The sequence below is a fragment of the Sinohyriopsis cumingii genome, chromosome 5 (assembly GCF_028554795.1).
Source record: "Sinohyriopsis cumingii isolate HCF-2022 chromosome 5, ASM2855479v2, whole genome shotgun sequence".
Taxonomy (NCBI): domain Eukaryota; kingdom Metazoa; phylum Mollusca; class Bivalvia; order Unionida; family Unionidae; genus Sinohyriopsis; species Sinohyriopsis cumingii.
Genome location: NC_142965.1, coordinates 58,974,602 through 59,001,905, shown reverse-complemented (window position 1 = coordinate 59,001,905; position 27,304 = coordinate 58,974,602). Strand labels below are relative to the sequence as shown.

Here is a 27,304-nt window from a genome sequence, read left to right as displayed (position 1 = left end):
GTTTACTTGTTTAGGTATTGGCTGCATGTGAATCATTCTCAAGTCAATCATACAAATATAACTACTGAGATTCAAGAATATTATTGAATAAACACTCAGTATATTATATTATTGTAAGATTAATATGTTATAAATTTTCAAATAGAGGGTCTAGTATATAGAATAACAAAAGTTCTTGCTTTGTACCAATTTGGCCTTAGTTTGATTCCAGTAATAACATTTTTAAGGGTGAGGGTTCAGCCTAACACAGTAAATTGTTTCCTCCAAATTTTCTATCATCTTTCTCTTGGCAAAAACAAATGCCTGATTAACAAATTTAATTTTAATTGATTTCAGAGCATTAAGCCATCCTATCTGACCTTGCTGCATTAAAGTGGTAATCCAGTAAATAAAGTTAAATAAGGGAGATAAGATTTTAGTTAATTGGCATATTATAGACTTATAGATAGATGATTTCAAGAGAGGTACGGAATTGTCTCCTCTCTGTATTATTTATGAAATGTTCTGAACCTTAAAGAAGTCAATAGAATTATGGAAAATGATCTGGCTAATTGAATGAAAGTTAACATTTTGAAAATATTGAGCAGGATGCATCACGCTCCATAATGTAGGCCCCTCCCCACTCCCAACCCGCCAGAATTACATGCACTGTATTTATTTTATTATTGGCCCCATTGATTGAATAATAAATTGTATTTAAGTTGCTTTTCACAAAATTACAATACAAATATGTTCAAAGTAAAATGATGTTCTAATAAAGTAAATAATTTGAAATGAAGTAATTTTAAGTGCTGCTGCATTGTAATAGTCTGGAACCTGTATGTACTTAACATCACAAAGTATGTGACAACATCCAATAAGTGGAAAATTTACTGGATCATTCCACATAATGAATTTCTTCAGGATTACAGGCTGGGTTTGTTGTCTAACTAAGAGGATACTAAACTTTGTAGAAATGATTAATGGTTTGGAAAATTAAAATATAACCAAAGATTAATTGCATGTTCTAGTTTTTAAGAACATTGTTTGCAGTCTAATTTTCATAATTATTGTCAACAAGTGAAGGTAGGGACAATTTCAGTGTTCCAGCTAGAAATTTCTAACAGATAGGATAGCAAGAGGGACATAATTTATGACATAGGTACCTTTTGTTATTGCACGGGTACTTTATAGGGAAAAAAGGCACTTTTTGTTACCATGGGCCCTTTTGGTGGAACAAAAGGCACTCTTTTGTAAGCAGATGAATTACAGGCTGAATTTTTTAATTTTACTCTTAATCTTCAAGTTTATATTCCTATTTCAGAGTTTTGATATCTTGGCCTTTTATTTGCTGTTTGTTTTATCACATGTTCACATTTATTTGGAATGGTAGTCTTCCAAATGTTTAAATTTTTTATTTACCTTTCCATTATTTAGAATTTATCTTTTAATTAGGATCAATCTGGCCAGTATTATATTTTAAGGTCCTATACACATACATATAACATACACACATACATGTAAACATACACACATATATATAAACATACACACATACATGTAAACATACACACATACATGTAAACATATACACATACATATAAACATACACATATATGTAAACATACACATACATATAAACACATATGTACATATAATCATACACACATACATATAAACATACACATATACATATAAACATACACACATAGATATAAACATACACACATACATTTAGGCATATGCACATGTAAAAATACACACATGTAAAAATACACACATACATGTAAACATACACATATATAAACATACACACATACATATAAACATACACACATACATATAAACATACACACATATAAACATACACACATACATGTAAGCATACACATACATATAAACATACACACATACATATATACATACACATGTAAACATGCACACATATATGTAAACATGCACACATACATATAAACATACACAAACATACACACATACATGTAAACATACACACAAACATAAACATACACATACACATAAGCATATGCACATACATGTAAAAATACACACATGTAAACATACACACATACATGTACACATATGTAGACATACACACATACATGTAAACATATGCACATACATGTAAGCATACACATGTGCATGTTAACATACACACATGTCAATATACACATATACATATAAACATATACACATACATGTAATGCATATATGCATGCATGAACTCATGCACACACACACACACACACATCTGTGATGATCTTTACGATGGCATCTCATGTCCTTGTAAAACCAGACACAACCAAATATCTGTTGCAAGCATTAAATATGAATTTTTGAAAAACATTTTTAAGATGGTATCATAGAGATGTAGAGGGGAATGCAGAGAAGATAGAGGGGGTTAATGGTGAGGGCCCTGAAGATAGAGGATAAGCATTAGGGTCATGGTAGAGGGTGCACCGCTCTATTGCTATCTAGATGGAGCACTGAATTTGTAAGATGTGACTTTGTGATGGGCTTTTTGTGTAAATGTGTGCATTTGTTCAAATGGTTGTGAAATTTGTGTGCACAAATATACATTTGATACTTCATATAATAACCACAAAACTACCCTCAGTTGAAAATTATACCCCTTGGTCAGAAGTTTTAGACAAACAGACTAAGACAAAATTATTTATACCAGTTTGACAGGAAATACTACCCAAACAAGTATAAGCTTACATGCATATTAACCTGTGTCAATGTGAACTGACCTCTGTTAAATTTTATTGATTACCCGTGTGTTTACCCTGTGAACAATATGCTAATTATGTTTTGCCTCTGTATGTTTTTGTTAAAATATGGCACATAATTATACCAGCTTGTCTTAATTTTGTTGTCCCATATCTACTTTGTTTGAAAGAGTTTGACATAACTAACAAATTAGTTGCAGAAGGAAATGTTCATTTCAGAATTTATATCAAATGAGAAAGAGATGAAATTGAATTTTTCTAGAATCAAATTCTGGTGAAGAAACATTAATAAACATACCAACTATGGTGTAATATTAGTAAGGTCAAGGCCATTTTTTGACATATAGTTTATACATTTATTGTAATTTGAAATATAATGGGTATACTCTATGCATTAGATGTTGATTTGATTTGGTTCACAAGGTTCTGTGAGTCCATTGTTGCAAATATGTCCTCCCACTGCATAATTCACATTATTTCTTTTCAATCCTTACAGTGATTGTATTTGGGACTGAGGGTTTTCATAGTATTTACCTCATTAATTTTAACTCACGCTATTACTTTTTACTGTATTTACCTCTTTGACAAAGTACCATACTTTGCATTGCTTAGTGTGCATAATATGTGCATTTTTCATTTAAATATTTACATGCACATAATATATGTTATAGCAAATAAATGCCACAGATAAGAATGGCTGGATGCCTATCCACTGTGCTGCATACCATGGGAGACTTGGCTGCCTGCAGCTGCTTCACAAATGGGGAGCCACTATTGATGATGTGGACAACACTGGCAATACACCTGGTACTACAACCTTTTCTATTGAAATCTTTGTTCTAAACATCGGACAGAATTGTTCATGATAGGACTTATGATGCAAACATTGTATGTAATTTACTTTTCTTTTTTTATGAATATTTTTCTTTTATACATTTATATGTAAATTTAATTGGTTTTTTTTCTTCAGATTGGATGAATATAAAATGTCTAGTTGCAATAAAGTCCATGATAAGCTGTTGGTAATGTTAATGTCCTTTTGTAGCTTCAGTAAAGTCCACGATTTATTGTCTAAATGACTTCATAAGAACTTCTGAACAGAATTTAACCAAATTTAACAGAAAGCATCCTGGCATATAGGGCTTTCAAATTTATGCCAAAAAAAGCCAGTACACATTTGATTCATGTGTTGTTTCTAAAATTACAAAATCCAACTTTTTCTTGGCAACTGCTAAACAGAATTTGACTAAACCATGCAAAATGCCTCCTGACATGGTTGGTTTCCAATTTTTACAAATGATGCTGAGTCACCATGAAATATAGCTGCCCATACTAGTAATAGAAAAACAGTTGAACAACTTACAGCTTAAGATCACACATCAAGATAACTATGTGAAAGACTAAGATAACATACCATATTTTTAGTCGTATTCTTCAACAAGAACAACTAGGGAAATGAAGAACAATTTACTCACTAAAATATATTTCCTTACCCACCCCTACCAGTGCTGGAAATGGGTCTGTACTAAAATCAAAAGGGCATAAATAGTGTGATCACAGTGATTGGTCAATTTGGATATCATCTGATAATGACCATAATATGTACTGAGTTTCACAACAGTCCAATAAAAGTTGTAAGAGTAGTTGCATTCACAAAATTCTCTCATACATTGCATCCAGCAGTAAGTTGAAAGGGGCAATAACTCATACAGAAATCAAGGAAACACAAAGATTTTAAGTAAGTGCATCTTTAAACGAAGAGTAAAATCAGCAAGCAACACAAATTTGGAAGACAAATTGAATGTGCAGTATATTTTGCACTAAATTCTGTTGCATGGCAAAACAGTAATATGTAAGAGGCAAAATGATTTCTTGATTTGTGCATCTTCAGGTGGTAGCCATATTATCTGCTGACTTTCTTGGTAATCCATGGATAACTGTGGAACCACCTGCACTAATGAGCATATGTCATACACTCCAATGTGATACAAGACAAAAGGGGGAAAAAACTATACCAACTTTTAGCTATCCATTAAACAATTGGACTAATTCCAACAACAAGAGTGTGACATACACTAATACACTATGTTAAGCTGCAAAAAATAGAAGGGCAAGAACTCTTAAGAAATACCAGGGGAGCAAAGCGATTTGTCAGTATGCATATCTTCAGGTGCTGACCTAAATATTTACAAAGTTTCATGGCAATCCATCAAAAACTAGATATGGTAACAAAACTGTTTCAAGCTGCAAAGCAAATAGGGCAATAAGTCTTGTAAAAATTACAGCAGCAAAGTAATTTGTTCTGATTTGTCAATCTTCAGATGAAGACCAAATAATTTTCCAAATTTTAAGGCAAAGCATAAAAACACTGCAGAACTAGTTTTATTATGGAGATCTTCACATGAAACAAAATAGAAAGGGCAGTAACTGTTAACAAATATTGCAGATGATCAATGCTATACAAATCTTCACCAGATGACCATAACATTGCCAACTTTCATGGCAGTCCATCAAAAACTGCAGGATGAGATGCTGTGGTTGCAGTGTTTACATGTGTAAATGGCATCATTTTACTGCCTGTGTCTGTTTACAAAACTAATAAACTAGCATGCATGTGACTGTCACTGACACATAAACTGCCTGTTTTAATTAAATTATATATCTGTCACTGTCACATAAACTGCATTGATAGGAGAAAGCCAAAGTTGACAAGAATTGATTGTGCTTCACATTATATGTCAGGATGATTTACTGATCTTCTTGAAAAAATTCTTTAAACTACATTCTTTACCTTTGTATAATATGCTTGTTTGGACTAGATGTGATGAGTGACATTTTTATGGTAAAAAGCAACGTAATTTCAAGACTTTAATCCTCCACAGTTTTGTATAATCATCATAGTTTCTGCAAACAGTTTTGTATAATCATTGTAGTTTCTGCAATTAATGCATCCAATGTGCATGTCCAAGATAGTATGTCTACAAATAATGCATCCTATGTGTATGTCCAAGACATTATGTCTGGTTGTAGTTTTTCACCATGTACACGTATGTAGCAGTATGACCATGATGGAGCCCTGGGTGATTGCCTTTAAAGATCACTGACTTATCACCTGTCTGCATGAGTTTGAGCCTCAAGCTTGGCTTTTATGGGTCAATGGTTCCGCCATGTCCAGTGTATCATGTGCTGAAAAATAGTGTTAAGCCAAGAACAACAACAAGATCATGATTATGTTAAGGATATTTTACCTAAATTGTTGGAAACTGCATATTTCCATAATAGGCAGTACAAGACTTACAGTAAACAGTTGAGTGAAGAATGGTATGCACATTAGGAGTGATTTACACATGAGCTGTATGTCTAATGTGCTGATTGGTGGAAAGATTGTTTTTCAGATAATACCAATTAAACACTGTGTGCATGGAAAGATATATACATATACCTTCACCCAAGGTGCACAGATTGAGGAGGAGAGACAAAATAGGACTACAGAAATATGTTTCACAAACACTTCCTAGTAGTATATTTATTATTCTTGCAAATTTTTCAATTGACAGATCAATTCACAAAAACATTTAACTCGCAGAAACTTTGTAGCATAGAATAAATATTGATTTTGTGTTTAGTGCTTGAAATTGCATGAATTCTGCAGTATTTTGGCCATTGTCTCATAGGACTGTTGATAATATGACCATTTTCTGCTACCTTTTAAGCTGATTACAAATCAGGCACCAAGGTCTCAGATTTTGTTAATTAATATATTGCTATGAACTTTCTAGAAATTGTGAGTGTCAATCACAATATAATCCTTGACTGATTTGAACATGGAATGATGTCATCTTGTAATTCCAGATGTGTGAATGGTTCCCAGTCTCTAGATGCAGATTGAGTTTATAATTTATTTATGTTACAACTATATTAGAAGCAAAAGCAACAAGTTTAGTTAAATTAAATAACAATTTTATTCTTGAAATTGCAATGAAAATTTAAGAGGAGTTAAATCCCAAATAATCCTAAAATTTCTGTCGCATGTAAACAAGTAGAGAATGTTCTGAATGAATTCCAAATATGAATGTGCTGATGTATCAGTCGTCTTCAATGTGTCAGTAGATTTTATGTATTACAGTGATATAATCCAGAATGTCTTTGAATGAATTCGCAATAATCTGTCCAAAAAAATCAATTATCACATTTTATTGACATTGAATAATTTAAATAAATGATTTCTCTCAAATTATTTCTGAACAGTAAATGTTTCACAGACTGAACTAAAAAAGAGGAATGGGTAATTTTGGTAACGTCTTCCTATGTATAATAATTTCCCTTGACCAAAGACATTTAAATATCCAAGAAATGGGTCATTTCAAATGTACTGATCTCACTAACTCATAAATAATGTCAGGCCTTAAGCATAAATTGCAAGTAAACATCTTCAAATAAATTACAAAAGTCAGGTAGACATAACCCTCAGCCAAGACAATAGCCACTGACAGATACCATTAGCCAAATCTCTCCCATCAGTCTTGAACATGCATATAGTACAAATTAAATATACCTAACAGTTGATAAAGCAAATTCTGTATATTGTGCATATCTGTGTGCTAACAAATGCATACATGATCCAGTCGATGTTGTATGTATATCTAAAATTGTATTTGTGTGATTCCCTTTTGTTTGAATAAAGCCATCTTATTAAATTTTTCGTTTGCATGGTGATGTATGTTTGCACATGCTGTATTTGTTTCCACAACGTAAAACCATTACCATTACAACAAACAAACTGGCATCTTTCCATAGCGATGATTTCTTTCACTTTTGTGTCGCAATATGCTGAAGTTTTTACCAACTCACCCGAAATTAATGATACAAAAATATTTTGTATTTTAGTGCAGGTGTTGATTTTATTTTAGTGATTTTTTTCTTCTGTTTTAATATTAGCTCACTTAGCAGCCATGGAGGGCCATCTGCCATGTTTGAAATTCTTGGTCAGCACTGGGATTAGCCCCACCCACATTCTTGGGGCACGTAATGACCAGGGTGAAACTCCTCGGGATCTGGCCCAACAATTCTACAAAGATCACATCATCGAGTATATCCAGGGAGTAGAGTGGGAGAGGGACCATCCAGAGGAGGCAGAAAGTAAGCTCACTTTGCTTTAGAAACTTAATAAAATCATAAGCCAAAAAGAAATCGTTTTATTTTAGATAATTGGCTTGGCACAATACATATAAAAAATGAAGCTCAGACTTACATTGATTATGAGTACTGTATTTCTTGTAAAAAAAAATTGATGGTATATTTACAATGGCAGATCATTATCTTTGCATTAGATTCTACTTATAGGCAAGTATATATGATACTGATTAAGAGCAAGAATATGCAAATTTCAAATGATGTGATTCACACAAACATGGTTTGGACAATATCAGATGAAATGTTGGGGGTTTCTACTTCACCACAAAAACACATATTGTCTGTTGATGGGTGATTTGTAAAAAGGTTGGTGTTTAGTGCACTGCAACCTAACCATAGTTGGCATTCAGGATCTTAGCAGATATCTCTCTTCCAGCAGCCGATGTAATAATTTTCTGTTGTTTTTACATCTTGTGTTTAATGAGGGATCTTTTAAATAATTTCATTTTAACTTTTTAGATGACTCTTTGCAATAAATAATTTTTTATTTGATGCTGATTTTATTTCCCTTGCTAGACCTTGCTTTCCCAGCCCATGTTGCTGCTTTCAAAGGTGATCTGGATCATCTACGCATGTTGGTGGAAAATGGTGTTGTTAACATCAACGAAAGGGATGACAAAGGATCTACACCTGCCCACAAAGGTAAATAAAGTCTCCAGAGCCACATAATTAGAAGTGTCTTTTTCTAAATCAATACACCTGACTTAGGGTATACCTTAATATTATGATAATTGACCAAAAGGGGCACTTGTCTAAACAATAATTAGTCTTTGTTTAATTGTCGCTAAGGTAAAGGACATTTATTTAATTTGGACAGCAGACATTTTATGGTATGTAAAGGATAAAGCACCTTGGCTTTAAACATTGTGACATTGAATCTTCTCTCAGACATTCATTGCACACTTTTTCCACTGTCTGCTGCTCGCCTATTTAGGGGCCATTTTGAATGAGTTTTTTCCTTCTAATCACTCTTGATTAAAATTTATGAATTTATTTAAGCATGACATGTTTTACTCTTATCTGAATGTACAAAACATTCAGATGGCTTCACTCTTCAAAGGGCACCTGCATATAATGGACAAAACTATTCGGTTGTTTGATTTTTCTAAATAGACAAGTTTCATTGTGGTGTGAAAAAAATTGTAGATTCATCACCCCCTCATTATAATACCTTCCATGAAACCATAGAGTATAAATGAGACTTCCTTATGACAGTGTACATAAATACATAACTTTTTATTACAAATTTGAAAAATGGGTTCCATGATCATATGTGCATTTATTACAGGAACCAAATTAAAAGGAATGACCTCATAGTGAATCAATACTTTGGGAACATAAAATCAGTACTTTGGGAAGGTAAAATCAATACTTTGGGAAGGTAAAATCAATACTTTGGGAAGATAAAATGATAATGTTGCAGGGATGGTCCTGGCTTTTAAAAAGCTGTCGCCAAAAAAATTGCCAACCTCAATATTTTGTCGCCAATTTTCAAAAAGTGTCGCCAGAACAAGTAGTGTACATTTTTTCAAGTGTTAATTTAGTCTATTAATGTAACAGGCAATGAAAATTACAAAAGATGGGTTAGTTAATACTCTAATTACAACAAGCATTAACAAAATGTTACAAAGTGTTACATGAAGATCCGTCGCGATTTTAGGGCTGTCCACTTGTTGAATGCAGTTTCAAAGTCTAATTTTTCACATCAGTACATGCTGATTCTCATTAAATTCTCGAGAGATGAGATGCAGAGTTTATTTCTGATGTCAGTTTTTATGAGGTTCATCTTACTGAATCCACATTCACAGTCTACAGTGCTGACAGGTGACACCAGTAGTCTCTCAGCAGCCCCCCCCCCCTTTATGGCTAGCTTCACAAAGCTTGTAGTGAATTGCTTCCTAAATCCCAAGAATGATCACTGAATGCTGTACAAATTTTCTCCACAAGCAAACTAGGATCTCCATTCCAACGAATGAAACTTACATGAGTCAACACCTGGCAATATTGGACCGTATATATAAGCATAAATTCACACCCAATTTAGGGATTCTTTCACTCCTGTATTTTGAGAAATAAATAATTATTATTAATTATGCAACACTGTTTTAATTTGCTATTTTTTGTTGCGGAGTTTAAGTCTCTGCAGCCGTAACACGGATTGATGGCAAAGGGAAGAGATCAATGAGTAAAATGCTGCACTGGCGACAGATATAATTGTGATTGAGATTTTTTCTATTTGCTTTGTATTTATACGCAGTAGTCGGTACTTCAAAGGTTATCAGTTTTCCATGAAGGTTCAACAAAACTATTGTATTGGTATATGTATAAAAATAAAAAACAACAGAAGGATTAGCCATACAATTAATTGTATCTATTCTATTCGCATCTTCAGAAGTCGGTCAGTTGTAGGTATAGTTCAGTAGCATGATTGACTGTAACACAGCATACAGTACTCAGCCCAGATGTCAGCATGAGCAGATTATGATGTAACAATGCACTGTAAAGATGGGGTTGTCAATACGAACAAAGGATCGTTTGTGTAACAGATTGATTCCAATGCATTGCTTAGTCAAGTTTGTGGCTTCCTTTCATTCTCCCTTTTAATTTATCCAGTCCAAATCAATGATTGTATTTACAAATTAAATAACCAAAAAGTCTGTCGCCAAAAAAATCGCCAGATGGGATATTTTTGTCGCCAATAAGGAAAAAAAATCGCAATTTGCGACATTGGCGAAGCCCAGGACGATCCCTGATGTTGTTATCCAGCATTATTCCATAACTCGTCATATAATTAAGAAATTGACTGAAATTGTATTAGACTTGGAGGTACTTCATAACTTGTTTGAATACAAAGTGCTCAGAATGAATCTTAGTAGTAGGGTTGGTTATTTAGCTTATAATGTAGCTCATTATATGTCAGGTTTATCTTTTAGCCCCTGTACAAATGAATGTTTATATGTCAAGTTGATCTTGTAGCTCATGTACATATGATTGTTTATATGTCAAGTTGATCTTGTAGCTCATGTACAAATGAATGTTTATATGTCAAGTTGATCTTATAGCTCATGTAGATATGATTGTTTATATGTCAGGTTTGTCCTTGTAGCTCATGTACATATGAATGTTGAAATAACAGTTTTATCATACAGCTCATGTACATATGAATGTTTATGTGTCAGGTTACCTTATAGCTCATGTACATGTGAATGTTTATGTGTCAGGTTACTGTATAGCTCATGTACATGTGAATGTTTATGTGTCAGGTTACCTTATAGTTCATGTACATGTGAATGTTTATGTGCCAGGTTACTTTATAGCTCATGTACATGTGAATGTTTATGTGCCAGGTTACCTTATAGTTCATGTACATCTGAATGTTTATGTGCCAGGTTACTTTATAGCTCATGTACATGTGAATGTTTATGTGCCAGGTTACTTTATAGCTCATGTACATGTGAATGTTTATGTGCCAGGTTACCTTATAGTTCATGTACATCTGAATGTTTATGTGCCAGGTTACTTTATAGTTCATATACATGTGAATGTTTATGTGCCAGGTTACTTTATAGCTCATGTACATGTGAATGTTTATGTGTCAGGTTACTTTATAGCTCATGTACATGTGAATGTTTATGTGCCAGGTTACCTTATAGTTCATGTACATCTGAATGTTTATGTGCCAGGTTACTTTATAGCTCATGTACATGTGAATGTTTATGTGCCAGGTTACCTTATAGTTCATGTACATGTGAATGTTTATGTGTCAGGTTACCTTATAGCTCATGTACATGTGAATGTTTATGTGCCAGGTTAACTTATAGCTCATGTACATCTGAATGTTTATGTGTCAGGTTAACTTATAGCTCATGTACATGTGAATGTTTATGTGTCAGGTTACCTTATAGCTCATGTACATGTGAATCTTTATGTGCCACGTTACCTTATAGTTCATGTAATGTAAATGTTTATGTGCCAGGTTACTTTATAGCTCATGTACATGTGAATGTTTATGTGTCAGGTTACATTATAGTTCATGTACATGTGAATGTTTATGTGCCAGGTTACTTTATAGCTCATGTACATGTGAATGTTTATGTGCCAGGTTACTTTATAGTTCATGTACATGTGAATGTTTATGTGCCAGGTTACTTTATAGTTCATGTAATGTGAATGTTTATGTGCCAGGTTACTTTATAGCTCATGTACATGTGAATGTTTATGTGCCAGGTTACTTTATAGTTCATGTACATGTGAATGTTTATGTGCCAGGTTTCCTTATAGCTCAATTATAGCTCAGTTGTATATCTTTTTGCAGCTGCTGGAAATGGCCATATCCACATTCTGCAGTGGCTAATTGAGATGGGAGCCAACTTGCAGATCACTAACCAGGCAGGCGAAGCACCAAGAGATGTTGCTAGAAGGTTTGCCCAATTAGCCTGTGTCAAGTTGCTAGGAGGAGACCCAGGTGTGTGGGCATCCCTCTTGGGGGAAACCAATAGTTGATTCTGTTGAATGATTATCATGACCTTTGTCAAAAAATGATAACCTAAATACTTGTTGATTATTCATCTCAAATCAGTATATGTTGTTGTCAGTCCATTAACATTTGCTTTTCTGTCTCATCACATTGCAATGATTGGAATGTTTTATGAAGCTTTTCACATATATAACAGAACTAGATGTTGTACTGCATTCTACAGCCATGCTTCCAGCCTTAAAGTGAAGGTCAAAATGAAAGGAAATTGTAATTCTGAAATTTGTATCCTTTTGAAGCACTGAAGATATTTGAATGAAACTTTAATCAGTAATATATCAAATAGACAGTGTCGCATACCACAGCCATGCCTTTGATCAAACGTCGATGTCATGGCAAGGAAAATGTAAATCAGTGACCTTCATCCATGTGTGGTTATAGCTTAAACCATTGAAGTTATTTTAGTGAAACAATAATATTTTATTTATCTTGAATTGTCAGTGTTTTGCCTATTCATAGTGGCAGCCACAGTCACAAGGGCAAGGTCACTTCAAGGTCACTATGTCATTGACCTGTTACTTATTAACCCCCATAGGTATTTGATGAAATTTTACCAGGTGCACACCATTTATACAGTAGTCAAGTCTTTGGCTCAGAGGTCAAGGTCATGAGATGCATGTATCATTCCAGTTGCTATATTGTTTATGCCTGTTAAGCTTAAATTGTTTTGCAAATGAAGTGATAAACAACATATGGTCAGGCCAAATTTAATGCAAGGGAAATGTTACACTGATTTTTATGCTTGATGAGGGTAAAGTCTACCCAATTATCAGTGGGAGGCCAGTCTATTGCAAGTTAACCATCCCACAATTGCTGATGCACCGTGGTCAGTCAAAACATGCTTACGCCTCCCGACCAGTGTGTCACTCCATCAGAGTAGTTCTGAAGTAGATTTTGTAGCAAAGCCTTGAAATATGTTGATTGGCTCAAGCATATCATTAATATTTGAAGCAGAAAGAAATAGATATGGAGACAAGAGACAGGTTCTGTGGGTCAGATCATGATCAGAATCAACAAAATTTTATTAAAGTAGTTCAGGTTTGAAGTAAAATTAACCAGGAAAAATATATTGGGCCAACTTTAGCTAATAATGTTCATGCTACTACCCATTTACAGCTGGACTGGCTAGTACAACTGAATTTAAAGGTCAAGGACAAAATTGCGTTTAAATTCAAGGACAAAATTGCGTTTAAATTCAAGGACAAAATTGCGTTTAAATTCAAGGACAAAATTGAGTTTATAGGTTAAGGACAAAGCAGCAATGATTATGTTCAGACTAATCTTACAACATTCTTACCCATTCATTATAAAACTTTATTTGAGTCTAAAGCTTACTGGAATGTATACTGACCAATCAAAAGATGGAATATTTTAATCTTGCAGTAGCTTTTCTATCTTAAAGTGCTTAGCAAAGTGTTTTGATGGAGATGGCATATCCTAATTTGCCAACCACTACACCACTGCCTCATAAGGTTAGGTTGAAATGTAAAATAATGAAACTTGTTACTGCTACAATTACACTGTGGTTTCCATAAAATATCTTAGAAAAGTTAGGGCACTGAGTGAAATTTTTTATTTTACATGCAGAATTTATTTTGTGCAGTGATGCATACTTTATTAGACCAGGTGTCAATGTTGGTATGGCAAATTAAGGACAGTGATGCATACTTTATTAGACCAGCTGTCAGTGTTGGTATGGCAAATTAAGGACAGTGATGCATACTTTATTAGACCAGCTGTCAGTGTTGGTATGGCAAATTAAGGACAGTGATGCATACTTTATTAGACCAGGTGTCAATGTTGGCAAATTAAGGACAGTGGCTAAAATTATGGATTGGACATTCTTTACTTGTAAACAGGTTTGTCTTTTAAATTTTAAAAAGTATATTAAGATAGAGGGTTTCTTGCCAAAGATTTTTTGGCCATTATTTCATTAAACCTAGATGAAATTTAACTGTAGCTTGTGAAAATGTTTACCTAATAGACAGGGAAATTTTTAAATGGTTTAAATATATATTTTCTGATATTTTCAACAATGGCGCAGATTTTGCATGTCAGGACAAAAATGAAATTTTTACAGACATATCCTGATTTGGGGTTGAAAGTTTTGAAGCAACAACTGTTGATGAACTTTTGAATATAGTCTAGGGCATTTGTGTATGGAGTAAATAACATCTATCTTAATTGTGTTCCCACTTCTGTACTTTGATTTTCATTCAGCTGGACAAACAGAAGAGGTCATTTAAAGTTTGTTGTCATTTATAAGCAACCATAGGTTGTGTACATGTGTGTGTGTGTATATATATCTGTGTCAAACCTGACATGTTCATTAAAAAAATTCCAGAGGAGGAAACATCTGTAGTGGTGGGAGAGAAGTCTGGAGAAGAGGAGGAGGAAGACGATGATATTGACTTTGAGACTCTAGCAAAGGAAACCTCTGAGGGTAAACCTCTACCTCTTACTGAAAAACAGAGAAAGGCTGCTAGAGGTATGATTATCTTTTAAAGTCCCATACTTTGTTTATATGTTGGTAAAATCTGCCCCATACAAATGTATCCCATTTATTTATAATTTTCTTGTGGTTTTAGGAAGGTGTGTTTCTTTTTATTTCTGGAATGTTCATTCTTTAATGGATAAATCTGGTCTACTATTACAGGGAGAGCACAGAAAAGGGTGGAAGAGTTGGAAAGACTGTTGGAGATTGCCAAGAAAAACTACACACAACTGGGAGGAAGACTTGAGGAAGACAGGAAAAGACTTAAGGATATACGAGACAAAGACAAGTATGTCTTCATGAGAACCACTATTTAGGTCACACACACTTGTGGAAGGCATGGTTTAATACAACTTAAATTGTCATTGTATGCAGAGCCTTTAAAACTGCCTTTTGAAATTCATTTTGTTTTATTTCTTGTGCATTTTTTTTTTTTAGTTTTGAGTTTAAGCCAATATTCCGACTACAGTAGACTGCCATAACTTTATCACAATGAACCATATACAGGTAAGAAGATCAGAGGAGATTCTACCAAATAGAGGTTGGGATCACAAAGAAATTTCATCTGTATTTATGACCCGCAAAAATAAAGTTGGCTGAAATTTGTATTCTTTCCAATAAGAAATTATTGAAACAATCTCCTTTTTTGTTTTTCAAAAATGCTCAATTAACCTCTTTTCTCAGCATACATAGGAAGAAAAAAACAGTAATACTTGTTAATATACCTGTTTCTTTCCTCCATAGTCTCCAACTTTTTTTACTTATGTATTAATTAAGCAATAAAATAAATAACTTCATAAACTTGAGATAGAATTCATTAATCACTGTTATCTATACTTTTAATGACGTGTTTAAGGGAACACAGCTCCTGCACTTATATGGACATTTGACTTGGATGGGAAAGGGCAAGAAGCGGTATTATTATAATCTGAACCAACAGCTCAGATTAATTTAAAACTATTGTACCTTTATTTTTCTCATAGCATGTCAAATAAATGTCATAATCATATTTTCAAATTTTTTGCTTCTTGATTTTGCCCTTATTGCGTTGTATGTGCAATTTTGACCTGCTCTCAGCTGTGTTGCTTAATCGATAGTAATTTGTAAACACAATTTTTTTAAATACAAATTCCAGAGTGAAGGAAGTACTTATGCTTGCCTCCATTAAAATAAAAACCTATATCTGCAAATGCTAACATATAGTTTCTAAAACATTTTATTCCTTTAATTTTACCAAAATCTTTTAATTTTCACATAAACAACCATTTATTTAGTATTTTCACTAGGTTGTCAACAAATACTTGTAAGTGAAATAAGTATTTTTCCCCCCACCTTTAATCAAAAAGGAAGGGAACATAGTATTCATGTTTATGTCTGTGTTTTCTTTCATTTTTTTAAGTCTGTTTGTCCATCCATCTTGCTTTCTATTCCACAGTGTTACTTACCTGATAACACTTGATACAATTGACTATCATCACTAGTGTCTATGTACACTTGAATATCATCACTAGCATCCTGTGGTACATTCTACTATCATCACTAGTGTCTATGTACACTTGAATATCATCACTAGCATCCTGTGGTACATTCTACTGTCATCACTAGTGTCTTGGTACACTTGAATATCATCACTAGCATCCTGTGGTACATTCTACTATCATCACTAGCATCTTAGTACACTTGAATATTATCACTAGCATCCTGTGGTACATTCTACTATCATCACTAGTGTCTTGGTACACTTGAATATCATCACTAGCATCCTGTGGTACATTCTACTATCATCACTAGCATCTTAGTACACTTGAATATTATCACTAGCATCCTGTGGTACATTCTACTGTCATCACTAGTGTCTTGGTACACTTGAATATCATCAGTAGCATCCTGTGGTACATTCTACTATCATCACTAGTGTCTTGGTACACTTGAATATCATCACTAGCATCCTGTGTTACATTCTACTGTCATCACTAGCATCTTAGTACACTTGAATATCATCACTAGCATCCTGTGGTACATTCTACTATCATCACTAGTGTCTTGGTACACTTGAATATCATCACTATCATCCTGTGGTACATTCTACTATCATCACTAGCATCTTAGTACACTTGAATATCATCACTAGCATCCTGTGGTACATTCTGCTATCATCACTAGTGTCTTGGTACACTTGAATATCATCACTAGCATCCTGTGGTACATTCTACTATCATCACTAGTGTCTATGTACACTTGAATATCATCACTAGCATCCTGTGGTACATTCTGCTATCATCACTAGTGTCTTGGTACACTTGAATATCATCACTAGCATCCTGTGGTACATTCTACTATCATCACTAGTGTCTTGGTACACTTGAATATCATCACTAGCATCCTGTGGTACATTCTACTATCATCACTAGTGTCTTGGTACACTTGAATATCATCACTAGCATCCTGTGTTACATTCTACTATCATCACTAGTGTCTTGGTACACTTGAATATCATCACTAGCATCCTGTGGTACATTCTACTGTCATCACTAGTGTCTTGGTACACTTGAATATCATCACTAGCATCCTGTGGTACATTCTGCTATCATCACTAGTGTCTTGGTACACTTGAATATCATCACTAGCATCCTGTGGTACATTCTGCTATCATCACTAGTGTCTTGGTACACTTGAATATCATCACTAGCATCCTGTGGTACATTCTGCTATCATCACTAGTGTCTTGGTACACTTGAATATCATCACTAGCATCCTGTGGTACATTCTGCTATCATCACTAGTGTCTTGGTACACTTGAATATCATCACTAGCATCCTGTGTTACATTCTGCTATCATCACTAGCATCTTAGTACACTTGAATATTATCACTAGCATCCTGTGGTACATTCTACTGTCATCACTAGTGTCTTGGTACACTTGAATATTATCACTAGCATCCTGTTGTACATTCTGCTATCATCACTAGTGTCTTGGTACACTTGAATATCATCATCCTGTGCTACATTCTGCTATCATCACTAGTGTCTTGGTACACTTGAATATCATCACTAGCATCCTGTGGTACATTCTGCTATCATCACTAGTGTCTTGGTACACTTGAATATCATCACTAGCATCCTGTGGTACATTCTGCTATCATCACTAGTGTCTTGGTACACTTGAATATCATCACTAGCATCCTGTGGTACATTCTGCTATCATCACTAGTGTCTTAGTACACTTGAATATCATCAGTAGCATCCTGTGTTACATTCTACTGTCATCACTAGTGTCTTGGTACACTTGAATATCATCACTAGCATCCTGTGGTACATTCTACTATCATCACTAGTGTCTTGGTACACTTGAATATCATCACTAGCATCCTGTGGTACATTCTGCTATCATCACTAGTGTCTTGGTACACTTGAATATCATCACTAGCATCCTGTGGTACATTCTGCTATCATCACTAGTGTCTTAGTACACTTGAATATCATCACTAGCATCCTGTGGTACATTCTACTGTCATCACTAGTGTCTTGGTACACTTGAATATCATCAGTAGCATCCTGTGGTACATTCTGCTATCATCACTAGTGTCTTGGTACACTTGAATATCATCACTAGCATCCTGTGGTACATTCTGCTATCATCACTAGTGTCTTGGTACACTTGAATATCATCACTAGCATCATGTGGTACATTCTGCTATCATCACTAGTGTCTTGGTACACTTGAATATCATCACTAGCATCCTGTGGTACATTCTACTATCATCACTAGTGTCTTGGTACACTTGAATATCATCACTAGCATCCTGTGGTACATTCTGCTATCATCACTAGTGTCTTGGTACACTTGAATATCATCACTAGCATCCTGTGGTACATTCTACTGTCATCACTAGTGTCTTGGTACACTTGAATATCATCACTAGCATCCTGTGGTACATTCTGCTATCATCACTAGTGTCTTGGTACACTTGAATATCATCAGTAGCATCCTGTGGTACATTCTACTGTCATCACTAGTGTCTTGGTACACTTGAATATCATCACTAGCATCCTGTGGTACATTCTACTATCATCACTAGCATCTTAGTACACTTGAATATCATCACTAGCATCCTGTGGTACATTCTGCTATCATCACTAGTGTCTATGTACACTTGAATATCATCACTAGCATCCTGTGGTACATTCTGCTATCATCACTAGTGTCTTGGTACACTTGAATATCATCACTAGCATCCTGTGGTACATTCTACTATCATCACTAGTGTCTTGGTACACTTGAATATCATCACTAGCATCCTGTGTTACATTCTACTATCATCACTAGTGTCTTGGTACACTTGAATATCATCACTAGCATCCTGTGGTACATTCTACTATCATCACTAGCATCTTAGTACACTTGAATATCATCACTAGCATCCTGTGGTACATTCTGCTATCATCACTAGTGTCTTGGTACACTTGAATATCATCACTAGCATCCTGTGGTACATTCTACTATCATCACTAGTGTCTTGGTACACTTGAATATCATCACTAGCATCCTGTGGTACATTCTACAATCATCACTAGTGTCTTGGTACACTTGAATATCATCACTAGCATCCTGTGTTACATTCTACTATCATCACTAGTGTCTATGTACACTTGAATATCATCACTAGCATCCTGTGGTACATTCTGCTATCATCACTAGTGTCTTGGTACACTTGAATATCATCACTAGCATCCTGTGGTACATTCTACTGTCATCACTAGTGTCTATGTACACTTGAATATCATCACTAGCATCCTGTGGTACATTCTACTGTCATCACTAGTGTCTTGGTACACTTGAATATCATCACTAGCATCCTGTGGTACATTCTACTATCATCACTATCACCTTAGTACACTTGAATATCATCACTAGCATCCTGTGGTTCATTCTACTGTCATCACTAGTGTCTTGGTACACTTGAATATCATCACTAGCATCCTGTGGGACATTCTACTAGCATCTTAGTACACTTGAATATCATCACTAGCATCCTGTGGTACATTCTACTATCATCACTAGTGTCTTGGTACACTTGAATATCATCACTAGCATGCTGTGGTACATTCTACTATCATCACTAGCATCTTAGTACACTTGAATATCATCACTAGCATCCTGTGGTACATTCTGCTATCATCACTAGTGTCTATGTACACTTGAATATCATCACTAGCATCCTGTGGTACATTCTACTATCATCACTAGTGTCTTGGTGCACTTGAATATCATCACTAGCATCCTGTGTTACATTCTACTATCATCACTAGCATCTTAGTACACTTGAATATCATCACTAGCATCCTGTGGTACATTCTACTGTCATCACTAGTGTCTTGGTACACTTGAATATCATCACTAGCATCCTGTGGTACATTCTACTGTCATCACTAGTGTCTTGGTACACTTGAATATCATCACTAGCATCCTGTGGTACATTCTACTATCATCACTCGCATCTTAGTACACTTGAATATCATCAGTAGCATCCTGTGGTACATTCTACTGTCATCACTAGTGTCTTGGTACACTTGAATATCATCAGTAGCATCCTGTGGTACATTCTACTATCATCACTAGTGTCTTGGTACACTTGAATATCATCACTAGCATCCTGTGGTACATTCTACTGTCATCACTAGTGTCTTGGTACACTTGAATATCATCACTAGCATCCTGTGTTACATTCTACTATCATCACTAGTGTCTTGGTACACTTGAATATCATCACTAGCATCCTGTGGTACATTCTACTGTCATCACTAGTGTCTATGTACACTTGAATATCATCACTAGCATCCTGTGGTACATTCTACTGTCATCACTAGTGTCTTGGTACACTTGAATATCATCACTAGCATCCTGTGGTACATTCTACTATCATCACTAGCATCTTAGTACACTTGAATATCATCACTAGCATCCTGTGGTACATTCTGCTATCATCACTAGTGTCTTGGTACACTTGAATATCATCACTAGCATCCTGTGGTACATTCTACTATCATCACTAGTGTCTTGGTACACTTGAATATCATCACTAGCATCCTGTGGTACATTCTACTATCATCACTAGTGTCTTGGTACACTTGAATATCATCACTAGTATCCTGTGGTACATTCTACTATCATCACTAGTGTCTTGGTACACTTGAATATCATCACTAGCATCCTGTGGTACATTCTGCTATCATCACTAGTGTCTTGGTACACTTGAATATCATCAGTAGCATCCTGTGGTACATTCTACTGTCATCACTAGTGTCTTGGTACACTTGAATATCATCACTAGCATCCTGTGGTACATTCTACTATCATCACTAGTGTCTATGTACACTTGAATATCATCACTAGCATCCTGTGGTACATTCTGCTATCATCACTAGTGTCTTGGTACACTTGAATATCATCACTAGCATCCTGTGGTACATTCTACTATCATCACTAGTGTCTTGGTACACTTGAATATCATCACTAGCATCCTGTGGTACATTCTGCTATCATCACTAGTGTCTATGTATACTTGAATATCATCACTAGCATCCTGTGTTACATTCTACTATCATCACTAGTGTCTTGGTACACTTGAATATCATCACTAGCATCCTGTGGTACATTCTACTGTCATCACTAGTGTCTTGGTACACTTGAATATCATCACTAGCATCCTGTGGTACATTCTGCTATCATCACTAGTGTCTTGGTACACTTGAATATCATCACTAGCATCCTGTGGTACATTCTGCTATCATCACTAGTGTCTTGGTACACTTGAATATCATCACTAGCATCCTGTGGTACATTCTGCTCTCATCACTAGTGTCTTGGTACACTTGAATATCATCACTAGCATCCTGTGGTACATTCTACTATCATCACTAGTGTCTTGGTACACTTGAATATCATCACTAGCATCCTGTGGTACATTCTGCTATCATCACTAGTGTCTTGGTACACTTGAATATCATCAGTAGCTGGTGTGTTGTATACAATATTTAAAATCATGTGGTTGAGGTCAGGGTAAAAGGTCCATACTGGTAATTTCATATTTTTCTTTTATTTCTACCCTTTGACCTGAATGGTGCTTAAGATAGATGGAGTAAGAATGGTTTATTTATGTATTTCTCAGCTAGAAAATGTATCAGGTGTAGCAGTTTGGGCCATAATGCATTGTTTCATAAATTACACAGTTCTTTTCATTTAATGTAAGATTGATTTATTTTTGGCAAAATCAGGTGGAAATTTGATTAGACAACTTTGATGTTACTTATTATTATTATTATTATTATTATTATTATTATTCCAGAACCATCAATGAGCTGGAGGCTCAGCTGGAATATGAAAGGCTGAGGAGAGAGAAACTGGAGGCTCAATTAGATCAGTACAGACGAGACATTGCTGAACTTAGCTATAGACTGCAGGCAAGAGACATGGTCTCCAGGGATTCAGGGGTAAGATCCCAAAACCCTATTTATAAAATTTAATTTATTATATAAAAGTCCTGTTTATTTCAGCAATTTTCCGAAGCCTGTTTTGGGGCAAATACAGATCCCATTTTAGTCCTGTTTATTTCTGCAATTTTCTGAAGCCAGTTTATATTTTCTTGTGCTTGATTTCATGCAGTTTTCACTGGCCCCATATCAGTTAAAAGGAGGATGCCACAGGTACCTTGAGACACAGGGTGACAAAACAGGTAAAAATGTCATGTGGTAAATGGGACTGATGCTTTTGAAGTCATTGAAGTTATTGGAACTGAAATTTCCAAAACTCATTGAACTCTTACATTGTCATAGTAATCAATCTCAACTGCAAGATCATGTCAGATTGTCAGTATCAGAAAATCACATGATGATTTGTGTCATTTCTTGTTGTGATCCAGATTTTCAGTTACTGATAAGATGCGATCAAGTAATAAAGATTGAATTACTATGGGTATGATATATGTAACTGGTAATGTAGTAAAAATCATTACATGTAACTGAAAAACAAAAGAAATTGCTTAAAATGTCACATTTTTATGAATGATGTGTGTATAGTTCTTGACTTGTTTGAGTCATGGTGATGCAGAATCAGTAAATACCATTATCATTTCCCTGCTTCTTGAAAATGATTGCAAAATTCTGGATTTTTCTAAAGTAAATCATTGATACTAATATACGATGCTCCAAGCAATTGATCGGGTATTATATCATTTAACTTGTAATTACATTTACAATAATTATTAATAAATATTTCAAGTAAATGAAAAGATTATTTTTTTGAAAGGGAAATTCATGGAGTCGATGAGAATTGTAAAAATTTGAAGTGATTTTAACTCACTAATTGAAGATTCTTTTGTGTGGATATTCCATGGAGATATTTCATAAAAGCCCTCTGCAGAATGGAGTCATTTATCTTGATCTAATTAAAAACTTGGATATTTTATACTGCATCTTTATCAAAATGTCTATAAATTACTTTTTTTGTCAGTCTGACGATGATGAGATGGAATTTGTCCCCAAGCCTCGAACTGTCAAGAAGAAAAGTGCAGGAAAGAAAAAGAGTTATGATGAAGCTGGTGTCTTCATTAAGAGAAACCAGACTGTGTCAAAGAAAGGATCCAAGTATCATAAAGTTGTGTGATGGAAAAGACGAACGACCAAACAACAGACAAATAATATAAATAAATACCTATTTTTAATTACTGAATTATGGGAAAATTGATCTATATATATTGACACTGTGGAAAACTAAAATTGTTCATTTACACTTTTACAAGGGGGTGTCATTTAACTCGGTAATTATTTATTTTTGTCATTGATGGCAGCCTCAGCAATTTTTATTTTAATTGCTTTTTTATAATGCAAATGCAAAATACACATAAAAACAATAGTGAATGATTCGTTTCTGATTTAATCTAAATTAAAAAGGTAACCTGGCAAAATACATTACACTTGGAGTTTGTGTACTTTTGTATAACATGAACTTGGGACTTTATTGGAATAATATTTTCTGTAAAATGTCAGTTAAATGCATTATTAGTAGACACAGATTTTCTCCTTATAATTGAGGCCCCTGATTAATGATATTTTGATGCATAATTTGCCCTACTCCTTTTAGTGGGTTATCTCCCATTGGTAGGATAATGCCACTGCCAGAGTGTTATAAATCGGTGGTAAAATTCCACCTGGAGGAAATGGTACTTTGTGATTACTTTATTACACTTAATTTAGATTGTAATTGCCAACTGTTTTTGCATTGTTACATATTTGGGGAAGAATTGTTAGATATTATACAACATTGTTGATGAAACAACCATATTATTCTTTACTTTCAGTGATGTAAATCAAGTTAATTTTTTTATGAAGTAGCACATGAGTAGACATCACAGTTTATCAACGCCATCACAATGAAATATGTTGAAGCCGCCTCATTTGGTCTTGTTCCTTTATCCGTGTTTTTGATAGAATTTCATAATGCGCAAAGGGAACAATAGTAGGAACCAGTCTAATTTGATGTGATGATGAATAAGGGCTTAGAAGACCAAGGAATCAAAACAATGTTATGGCAGTGATATATTCTGTGTGTGTGTGTGTGTGTGTATGTGTGTCAGACCTGCCAAACCTGACATGTCCATCTCAGTAAGGCAGTTATTTTTTCCATAAGATTGACCAGTTTTCATTAAGGTGTAGCAAACTATCAATAACTGCTATTATAAAGCTGGAAAACATAATTAGAAGTTTGACACATCGACAATACACATTATGTTCAACTTACAAAGTTTGTAAAGTGTGTGTAGACTTTATTTACCACTAGTACAATTGCACAAACTCTAGTTCCAAACCCTATGCAGCTCAATGGCTTGTTGCCCTCTCGCAACTTGATGTAATTCTTGGAAAATCTTTTCCAGTTCACATGACGATGGCAGTCATATCTCCCACCATGAGACTTACTCAAACTGGCATGTGATGTTCAATAAACTTGTGTCCTTTCCAGGTTTTATTCACAAGAATCTGAATACTCCTTTTTATTCTTCCATGTTGATTATTAACACTTTTCTAGAAGCAAGCTTATTTTCCCTTTTGTCTTAAACATGCATCACTTTCTGGAAGCCATTTAAAAAAATTCTATAATCAACAGTTTGATCATGCAGACACTTTGCATGAATGAACAGGTGCAGTTTAAAGTGTCTGGGGTGCTGCTGTATAGTTAGTCTGGTTCCCTGACTAGTTTCATTCATTCTAAGATGAAACCTGAACCAATTGTCCAGATTTTTTGGCAACACTTATTTTTCCTTAGTTTTTGCTAGTATGCCATAATGTCCATATTTTAAGGGTAATTTTTGGAAGACTTACAGCAAAACCATAATGTTAAGTACCAAGCTAGGAAGTGTTAGTACCATTTTTTAATATCCTTGGGTTTGAACCTGCGACTTCCCACATCTGCTGTAACACTGTAACCACATAGGCCTATTCTGTAATTGTGATTAGCATGAAAATTTGTATTAAAGAGTGGGGAAAGGACACTCCATTAGTGTATATGATTGATAAGTATGGATAACCAAGACACAATGATAGATATTGCATTATGTTAAATTGTGGTTATTATTCTAATTATAATAGTATCAAGAACATTTGAGATCAATAAATTTGCAAATACATGTATGTATTTTGTAGCACTAAATTTGCAAATATATGTACACAATTCAGATCACTACATTTTCCAATAGATGTATACATTAGAGATCCTTAAATTTGCAAATACATGTATGCATTTGGAAGATGCAAGTTTCAGGGCTACATGTTCAGATGAAAATGTTCCTGCCTGTTTGCATTGATGACATTTGATAGTTTTGATAGTTTTCTAGTGGTTTAAAAAGGAATTCAGCAGTTTAACTTCTTTACTTTTCATAAGTCATTGAAATTAATAATCTGGCAGTCACTGAAATACTTTAAGCAATTGTGTGCAAGTTTTCTGTCAAGTCAAAATAGTTCGGGAAATATTCTAAAAGATAGCTGCAACCTGTCACAATAGTTAGGATTTGGAAAGACATGAAATTTCACGAGTTCTCTGAAAAAAATTTGCCTAGAAAATACTATAGGCTTTGTGTTTTATTCTGATTATAATAAATAAATATCTTAGTTTCTGTATATTTAAATTACAGTAACTAAACTGTTGTGTTATTAATTCAAAATATTCTGTATATTTGAATATGTAGTGGTAATTGGTATGCATGTGTACAATTTTGCAAGTAATTATCCTTTACTCAAATTTATGACTGTTACATTTCATGAAAAATCTTACTTGTAATGTTTTTTCCTAATGTGTGTCCTTGAACCCTTAACTTGGAATTCCCTATGATTATAAATGTTTATTATTGTTTCGCACCTGTCAGCAATATATGTAATGCTTTTCTTAGAAATACATGAATTTAGCAGACAAAATCTCAGAAATTTCCTCAGTTTACGATTTTCCTGAACATTTGTAAGAAATTTGTCAATGTTTTGATCACCAATAATATTCCATAAATAACTTTAATTAGTCTTCACAGTGTATGTGTTTACAATGTATGTGATATATTTATATGTGTGTGTGTGTGTGTGTGTGTGTGTGTGACTTGTTAAAGGCAAGGTTTTTGAGGGAATATTTTCTAGTAGAATTTATAATTTAAATGCACAGTTCATATTTAATTATCTAAATTCTGTCCAGATTTAACCATTGTCCACCCTACTTGAAATATTTTACAAATTTTCTATTTATTTCATAGATTCAGTGATATTTAAGATTTGTTGATAAACTGATTCTTTTAGAAACAGCGTTGTTCTTATTTGGAAATCATAAATGTTTTGCAATTAAATATTTTGCAATCCATTTTATTTGTCTGATAGTGGATACATTAGCAATACATTTTTAATTTATTATGAAGTCTTTGAATTGATTATATCTTAAAATTCATAATTTACAAACAAGCCAACAGAAAATGCCATCATTCACAGAGAAATATTGGCAATGCTTAAATCATGCACCAGCTTTCTTCTGTGGAAAGAAATGTGCAGCTAATTTGACTCTTATCTTTACTTTGTCTCATTGTCAATGGATTCTCATATCAGACTGATTCTCATATCTGACTAGATTTACATTATCAGACTAGATTCACATATCAGACTGGATTCGGGGCCTCGAGTGGGAAGTGGTCTAAAGCACTCTCTGTTACGAATTACTGCCATCTCACCTCTGTCTGTGTGGGTTTGAGGCTAGGATTAGGCCAATGTGGGTATGTGAGGAAGCTTTCCATTAGCTTCTCGTGGGTCAGTGGTTCTTCCCGGGGGTTTTCC

The 27,304-nt window shown here is 34.4% G+C and overlaps 1 protein-coding gene across 2 annotated transcripts in view; it reads left to right on the top strand.

Moving 5' to 3' along the window:
• The window catches only part of LOC149799249 (ankyrin repeat domain-containing protein 42-like), a 37,587-nt gene extending 10,805 nt beyond the window's left edge, over positions 1-26,782 (top strand). For both annotated transcript variants that reach the window (XM_089958529.1, XM_089958530.1), the window contains 8 exons: positions 3,401-3,536; positions 7,668-7,868; positions 8,439-8,564; positions 12,238-12,387; positions 14,801-14,944; positions 15,113-15,239; positions 22,297-22,441; positions 23,460-26,782. In XM_089958529.1, coding sequence (XP_089814655.1) covers positions 3,401-3,536; positions 7,668-7,868; positions 8,439-8,564; positions 12,238-12,387; positions 14,801-14,944; positions 15,113-15,239; positions 22,297-22,441; positions 23,460-23,612 — 1,182 coding nt within the window. In that variant the 3' untranslated portion in view covers positions 23,613-26,782. The remainder of the gene's footprint in view (positions 1-3,400; positions 3,537-7,667; positions 7,869-8,438; positions 8,565-12,237; positions 12,388-14,800; positions 14,945-15,112; positions 15,240-22,296; positions 22,442-23,459) is intronic.
• Positions 26,783-27,304: the final 522 nt, after the last annotated feature.